The following is a 7,963-nucleotide window of genomic DNA, read 5'->3' on the forward strand; positions in this document are numbered from 1 at the left end:
TCGTGGCATTCAAAACACTCGAGGCCCAAGGGGGCGTGTTGATAGAACCAAGAATCCTTCAGGTCCAGCAGTAATCAATGTCTCTCTCGCTCTCCCCTTTTTTCTCTCAGGATACTTAAGCCTCCCCACATCACACAAAGTTCGGAGTCAAACCTTGGGAACTAACGACATCACACGACCACTCCTGAGACGAACTATGTTTTCCCAGGACCCAAGTGGCATGACTAGGTTGGACCACGATCATGGGGAGACTTGGGGGCTACTGTCGGTGTATTAAGTAAACAGATTCCGCAGGAGACCTAGCAACTAGAGGAGCATACTACATAAGGTTTGGTCGGTCGTACGACTAGGGTGCAGCCATAGCGACCAGTCTAACACCCGCACGACCAGTCTCCCTACACCATTGCATACACCCACGACCAGCCCCACTGGTCGTAGGGCCAGATTTGACGCAACTTATCCAGAGCACTTTTTCTGAAACCACTCAAGTGTTTTCTTTCCCCAGACGCCTGCATCAGTGGACGAAATCATGGATGGCGCAATTGGGTATTGTCCCGTCCCGTAGCATTAAAATGCTGCGGGATAGAACTTTGCTGACCGGTACAGTGGCGTACGACGAATGAGACGTTGTTGGCAACCCGACCAGGCAAGTAGACGGGGTCGACGGAGAAATGCATTGTCACATACTGTAGCATTAAACGCAGTGGGATAGAACTTTGCTAGCCAGCACAGTGATGCATGACGGATGGAACGCCATCAGTAACCTGACCAGGCAAGTGGGAGGAGTCAACGCCCGTAGCATTAATTGTTGCGGGGTGGAACTTTGCAAGCCAGCATAGTAGCATACAATATAAGTTGCATGGGCATATCTGGTCCTCTGTAATGATAGTTTAGGTTAGATATTATGATGAGCAGAGATCTTCAGTTTGAACTCACATGTAGATTCTTCTTCTTCCTGCTATATATAAGGGACGAGGAGGAGGAGGCACAGCCCCGAAGAAAAATATATCATCTATAATTCAACTAAGATTTTTCATAACACACATGGCATAGAGCTATTATCCTCCGAAAAACCCGAACATATATAACTCCGTGTGTCCCTAGTTCTTCGAACGCACACATCCAATTCCTGTAATAATGTTCACACGCCCATTATTCAGCACTCATAATCACTGTCAGAAATTTAGCCGCTAGTTGGATCGATAAGTCCAGCGATCGGTGCCTCTCAGATAGAATCATTCGCTTCATTCAGTTGCTGTTGTGGCCACTCACCGCTTCTAGTCTTCTCATGCAGCAGTACGTTTCTGTATCGCCCAATGCGCGCCGGCGAGATAACGATGCGTGCAAGCACAACTGCACGAGCGTCGTTTGATGGTAGCACCCAACTTGCGAAAAGGCAGGCTGCATCGCCTATCCATGCATGCAGAGCTGCAGGCTATCGTTTATCTCAAGGCCCCCGCAATGTCCACAGGATTAGCACGAACGAAAAAGGGCACGCTAGATTTGATCGATGTGCTACGCAATACTCGTTTCAATCAGCAAAAGATGCCATGAAAGGGCAGCTCCGACCAATCGTAGAGCTAAGCATTGACAAAAGGTTGCAGGGGTAGAGGCAGCTCAACGCTGCAAATGGACGTCTCTGTCTGAGCGGCCTTGGGCAGGTAGCTACACCTATACGTGAAGCCGTAATATCTTCTTCCAAAACAAATGCAGCCGTAATCATGATACAAATGCAGTCCGGGGAATCTGGACGAGGACGTAATTCAGGTCAAGATTCCTTCTCCGGCCATGGAAAAACTTACTGCAATTTCTTCCTCCTTTTCTGTTGGCGAGAGAGGTTTCAGTGCTTGACTGCTTGATGGCGCCACGGCTGCGGCATGCAGGTCAGCGAGGAGAAGAATGCAGTGTGCTTTCACCACAAGCCCTGAAATGCGCCACCCACGTCCTATTTCCTTACTTTCATCTCATCTAATAAAATCCTCTAAAATTTAAAAAAATTATCACATTTTATTATCTACTATAGTCCTACAACAACGTGCTTTGTTACATGCTATGAATATAGGACTCCTTTACTGATTAAAAATAAATGAAGAGATTATGAGTTCTCCAACCTCCCCGCTTAGTAAGGCTATAGATGTGAAATCTATTTTACTAATTAAAAATAATAAAAATTTAGAAGAAAAATTAACAGATAATCTCTTTATATCCCATATAAAATCAAACCGCAATATCGCTCCTAACGTTTTGTTCGACGTTTTTATAGCGCATCCATATATCTGTATCTTGAGTTTATGATTGATATTATTATATTTAATATTTATGTTTTGATTGGAATGTACAAATACTTAATTAGTGGAAAGAAAAAAGAGAGAAGAATATGTACATCTCATCCTGCAAATTACAGGTGCATTTTTTCCCTCTCTGTTTTCTTCCGGTTGTTTTTCTACCATGTTAGATTCTTCCGCTAACAAGGTAGTCTTAAATCATAACCTAACAAAAAACAACATAAAAAAGAAGAAGAAAGAGCTCTCTGCTTATGCCAGCCACCCTGCTAGACCTTGCAGCCATCGTCCAGCACCTTGGCGCCGCCGGCTCCATCCAGCGCGCCGCTCTCCTTGGCGTCGTAGCTGGCGTGCACGCTATAGAGCACGTACACCAGCACGGCGACGGCCGAGAAGAACCCGAACCGGATGTACGACGGCCGGTCCAGCGAGCCGAGGAGGAAGACGTTGAGGAACACGGACGCGGCCGGCACCCACGGCATGCCCGGCACGCCCCACAGCTCGGGCGCACGCGCCTGCGGCACTAGCTCCTGGAACGCGGCGACCGTGGCGACGGCCGCCGCGGCGCACCCAGCGAGGAGCCCCGCCTTGGCGCCGCCGCGGGGCGCGAACTGCCACAGCAGCGTGAAGGAAAGCGCGATCAGGGAGAAGGCGAGGATGAACGCCAGCACTGGCCATGCGCGGTCCCGCCGCTGCCCGTCGCCGCCATCAGAGTCGCCCACGTAGCGGCGGTACACGACGGCGTTTGCCACCATGTAGAAGACGAAGAGCGTGCCGATGGAGACGAGGTTGAGGAGCACGTCTAGCTCCGTGAACAGCGCCAGCGCCGCCGTGAACAGGCCTGAACGCACACCAGCGACCAAAATTGTCAACTCCGAAAAGATGGAGGCTGTCAGCGGCAGCCGCATGTGACAAGGAACGTGTCGTTTTCTATCTCGTCGATGGCACACGGCAGGTCAAGACGAGAGAGACGTGGGAGCGAGACGACGCCGAGCTGACATGCACGAACGAGTCAACCACGGCGCCACGGTTCATGTGTTTCCTTGGCTTGTTTCGGATTAGACCAAGCAACTGGCATTAATTTTCCTTTCCCCAGCGTTCCCTGGTCGTTGATTTCGTTGCAAGAACCCAACTGAAACCCGTGCTATGTCCGCTTTATCACGAGCTTCCCGGGCTGCAAAAGGGCTGTGCTAATCCGCGCACACACGCTACTTCCTAGCGCGGGAGATTTCGAACAACGCCAGCTCCCCACCTCCGCCTCCCACCACATGTGGCCAGAACCGCCTCACCGCCTCGCCGCGCCCCTGTCCTCCCATCACTATCGCGTTGTCCCACCCTCCGTTAATCCGGTCAGATCCTCACCCCTACCATTGACATCGCCCACCGATAGCGTCCTCGCCACCCGGCCTCAACCCCCCTCCCCCGCACCCGCTCACCACCACCATGCAACCCTCCGGACCCTCTCTCTAGGCCCGCTGGGTAATGAAACCCAACCTAACTCCACTGGCTTGCTCTTTCGCCTCCGCCTCCGTCATCCTCGACGGCGCCCCTCCACCACTCCCCCTCCTCCCACCACTCGCGGCTAGTGGTACCCCACCACCTCACTGCGCCCCCCATCCTCCCACCGCCACCACGCCGCCCCGCCCTCTGCTAACTCAGTCCGATCCTTGCCCCCACCGTCCACCGACGATCCTCCACTGCCCGACTGGCGACACTCTCTTCACTCGGCCTCAGCCCCCTGCCACCTCTGCCTCGCTGGTCGCCACCCCCGAACTTCCCTCTAGGCCCACTGGACAATAGAGCCCAACCCAATCCTGAACCCTAACCCGACCTAAATGACAAGGTCAGGCTGAGCCACGACTTATCAAGTATTCCGTGCGCATAACAGGATTTTTGGCCACAAGGTCTAGGAGAAGCCGAGGAACTCGCGGCAGCTCGTCGTTGTCGCCTCGTCACATGGCTCACTGGGTTGTCGATGTTTCCAAACAAAGTAGGACTGTAGGAGAAGGGGGTTATCTATCAAGAGGAAGGAGAAGGCGTACGCACCGAGGAAGGCGGAGGCGTTGACGGGGGTGGCGGTCCTGGGGTGCACCCTGGCGAGCCAAGCTGGCATGACACCGGAGCGGCCGATGACGCATAGGTACCGAGCCTGCCCTAACATCGCCACCATCAGCGATGTCAGGATGCCGAGGCTCGCCCCTGCGCCGATCACGTTTGACACCCACCCCATCCCCTCCCGCCCCTTGAACGCCCCCGAGAACGGCGCCTCCGGGTCAATCTGCACACCAGGAAAAAAACAGCATTTTGCACAAGGTGAAAAACTGACATGTTAATCAGCGTCTCATCTCCTACAAATACAAGTAAAAATTTAGATCTAAACTACAAATATATAAGACTAGATCTAGTAGGATTATTTTTCGAGAGGATCCCTCTCTTTTCTATGCGATACGAACAAACATTATGTATGCCTGAATGGGAATCTTAAATTGAGACAGATGGCTTCCTAGAATAGGCAAAATTCAGGTGTTGAAAGTTTTGCAGAAACCAATTAGATTTGAATACGGTAGCTCGAGGTGAAGGACTCCAGTGAAACTGTGGCACTGAGAAGTGGGACCGGAAATGCCGGAACAGAAGAGCGCGCGAGGGCCCACGTACCGCGTCATAGGGGAGGAGCATGGACATGGAGGCGGCCATGAGGCAGTAGAGCGCGGTGACGACGACGACGGAGCCGGAGACGCCGGCGGGGATGTCGCGCGCGGGGCGCTCGACCTCCTCGGCCATGGTGGAAACGGCGTCGTAGCCGATGTAGCTCAGGTACACCATGGCCGCGCCGTTGAACACGCCGCCGGCGCCGTGCGGGAAGAAGCCGCCCGGGTGGGACGGGTCGGCGGGGTGCGTCAGGTTGCGCGCGTCGCCGTGCACGAACCCCATGACGATGATGAACAGGATGAAGATCACGTGCACGGCCGTCAGGGCCATGTTCACCACCGAGCTTTCCTTGGTGCTGCCATTGCAGAGCACAGGATGAAAATGGAAAAATATTTTCAAAACGTTTGAAATTCTCTTTTTAACAAATCCAGTATTTTGTCATGGCAAAGAAATGGATTACAAAACAACCAGGATGAGGATGAGAATGAAAAAAACTGCAAAGATGGCTACTTTCTGCAATTCCTTCCTTAAGAAAGCTTGCTGCCATTGCCAAAAAAAAAAAAAAAAAAAAAAAAAAAAAAACCATTGCATCATGCAAGAAAGGAAGAGGCAGCACAACTGGAAAACGGTGATGGGCAAGATTCCTTCCTTTCTGATAACAAGATATCAAAATTTTCCAAAACAGATAGAACAGGAGCAATTCAATCAGCTCAACTTGCTCTGAACATTTTGGAACCTAGCCATAAACAAAGCCAACAGGGCCGTATGAGCACAGGTGGTTGCAGAGCAGAGCGTGCAAGGAAACCATTAACAACCACCAGATGCGCCTACACCAGTGACGTGATCCATTTGCACAAAAAATATAAAAAATAAATCATAAATTTGTCAAAACAGAAGAGTCATTTGCATTAAAATTTGGAGACTGCCGAAAAGACTCAAATATGGCCAGAAGCTTCGTGACAATAAGCGCAGAATAGACAGACAGAGAACCAGGGGAAGAGACAAGTAAGCTGACACTTCTGTGCAAACCACCCTCCCCCACCCCCCAAAAACATGTAGCTTTTCGACCAGACAAATGATATTTTTTTGTTATAGAGAAATGGAAACTTTAGAGCTATGACATGAGCATTTGACGTTTGCGCATGCTAGTAACAGTTACAGTAGTGATGTACCTGTAACAAATGCAGACGGAGATGAGGAGGATGACGACGACGGCGACGAGGTCGACCTCGTTGAACCCCTCCGGCAGACCCGGCACGACGATCCGCCACTTGCTGGGCGCGTCCACGCCGACCGCCGTGCCGAGGTACGCCGTGAAGCTGCGCGCCACGGCAGCGTTGGAGAAGACGTACTCCATGATCAGGTTCGCCCCCGTCAGGAACGCCGCGAACTCCCCTGCCCACAGAAACAAGCCAACAACCAACCAAGCAGATCATCACCACGCCACGGCAGCAGAACGGCACGTTGATGATTCAGAGCCCCTGCTACATCCATCCAATGATCCAGACAAGGCAAAGCAGTACAAGAGAACAACCATGGAAAGAATGCACAATGTTTCATGGAGCAGATAACCATAAAATATATGGGCAGAACTGAAGAATATGCATATAGTAGTCGTTGTCCAACGTGACATGAAGAGAGCAACATACAAGCTACAGGATTGTTTTCGTGGTGATAGGGAAAATGGTGGTTGCGAAAACGAGTCGGATCTTTTCTTTCAAGAAAGTCTAGGTCCGATGAGGACCAAAAGAGCAAGCCATTCAGGAGATGCGAGAAAGGGACATGCAGCATTATTTGGATATGGATGTCTCTTTGTGTCTGTGACAAAATTTGTTGAAAGTCTCAATCTAACTTTTCTTGATAACTGTTCATGCGAGTTTCATACTTTTTGAAGGGGGAAAAAAAACTAAAATGAATTGGCGAACCAACATGCAAGAAGAAAGTTGAGCCTTATTTAGGTTCCTTACTTCTGATATCCTGGCATCTTTGTCCGAAGTTTTTGTGAATTTTCAGAAATTGGTATTGAGTGAAGGCATGAATGAAAAGCTTGGGAGAAAGGACCAACAAAATTTAAAAAGCCGTCAAAGTGAAAGCAAATCTTTTTGAAAGAGAAGGGAAATCAAATCTAATATCCATGAAGCCGTAAATCGCACGAACAAACCCAAACCGAGACAAAATTAATACACTAAAGAAATGCCGAAAACCAAGCGAAATTTTAAGTTCTAACAAATTCATAAAGAAACATCTTTGGCATGTATGGGGGCAGCTCACCGAAGGTGACGCGGAGGTAGCTGAAGGCGCCTCCGGCGACGGGCATGTCGACGGCGAACTCGGTGTAGCAGAAGGCGGAGAGCAGCGCGCAGAGCCCCGCAATGGCGTAGGACACGACGACGCCTGGCCCCGCGTACATCCTGGTGGCGCGTCCCGTGGTGACGAACACCCCGGCGCCGACCATGCCACCGAGGCCGAGGCCAACGAGGTCGGGCCACCGCAGCGCGCGCGCCATGCGGGGGCCGGAACGCGCCCGGACGCGGTTCATCTCCTCGGCCGGCGCCGTGGCCGCGCACCCGCGGTGTGCCAGGCGGCGCGGCGTCTGCGCCAGAGCGCGACCGTACGCGCGCAGGCTCGAGAACGAGCCCGAGCCGCCGCCCCCCGCGGCGCCGTCCGAGTCCAGCTCCGTCACCAGCGTAGCCTTGTCCATGGCGGCCGGCGGGAGCTTGGGCGCGGTTCTTGAGGGGCGGGAGGAGAGTGGCAGGCGGAGGCGTGGAGAGTGGGGAGTGAAGGCCAGGTATTTAAAGAGGCAAGAGTGATGGAGCAGGAGGCGGCGAAAGGACCGCCGGTGTGGTAAACTTCTCGTGATGAAGAAGGTAACGGTAAAACAGCACAGTAAATGTCTAAACAGGAGAGAGATGCAGCGGTTGAGCGGCTGAGGACACTGTTACTCGATATCTTAAACTTGTTTTTACCACCGTATCAAATTTTAAATTGTATTTTATATGTTTAATGTTTTTTATCGAATCTGATATTTGAAT

General features: G+C 51.5%; 1 protein-coding gene across 1 annotated transcript; it reads right to left on the bottom strand.

Moving 5' to 3' along the window:
* Positions 1–2,283: 2,283 nt before the first annotated feature.
* Positions 2,284–7,706, bottom strand: LOC133887330 (cationic amino acid transporter 6, chloroplastic-like). Its single transcript, XM_062327260.1, has 5 exons — positions 7,203–7,706; positions 6,104–6,326; positions 4,938–5,286; positions 4,329–4,560; positions 2,284–3,123 (listed from the first exon to the last, which is right to left on the bottom strand). Exons 1-5 carry the CDS (start codon positions 7,630–7,632, stop codon positions 2,552–2,554), a joined length of 1,806 nt encoding a protein of 601 aa, XP_062183244.1. The 5' UTR covers positions 7,633–7,706; the 3' UTR covers positions 2,284–2,551.
* Positions 7,707–7,963: the final 257 nt, after the last annotated feature.

This window comes from Phragmites australis, chromosome 12 (genome assembly GCF_958298935.1).
Source record: "Phragmites australis chromosome 12, lpPhrAust1.1, whole genome shotgun sequence".
Taxonomy (NCBI): Eukaryota; Viridiplantae; Streptophyta; class Magnoliopsida; order Poales; family Poaceae; genus Phragmites; species Phragmites australis.

Excerpts from the sequence above, each read along its gene's own strand:
- LOC133887330 (XM_062327260.1), bottom strand. The coding sequence starts at position 7,632 with ATGGACAAGGCTACGCTGGTGACGGAGCTGGACTCGGACGGCGCCGCG. Across the intron at positions 6,327-7,202 it reads CTACCTCCGCGTCACCTTCG|GGGAGTTCGCGGCGTTCCTG; the intron begins GTGAGCTGCCCC and ends TTCTGTGGGCAG. Across the intron at positions 4,561-4,937 it reads TGCTCCTCCCCTATGACGCG|ATTGACCCGGAGGCGCCGTT; the intron begins GTACGTGGGCCC and ends CCTGGTGTGCAG.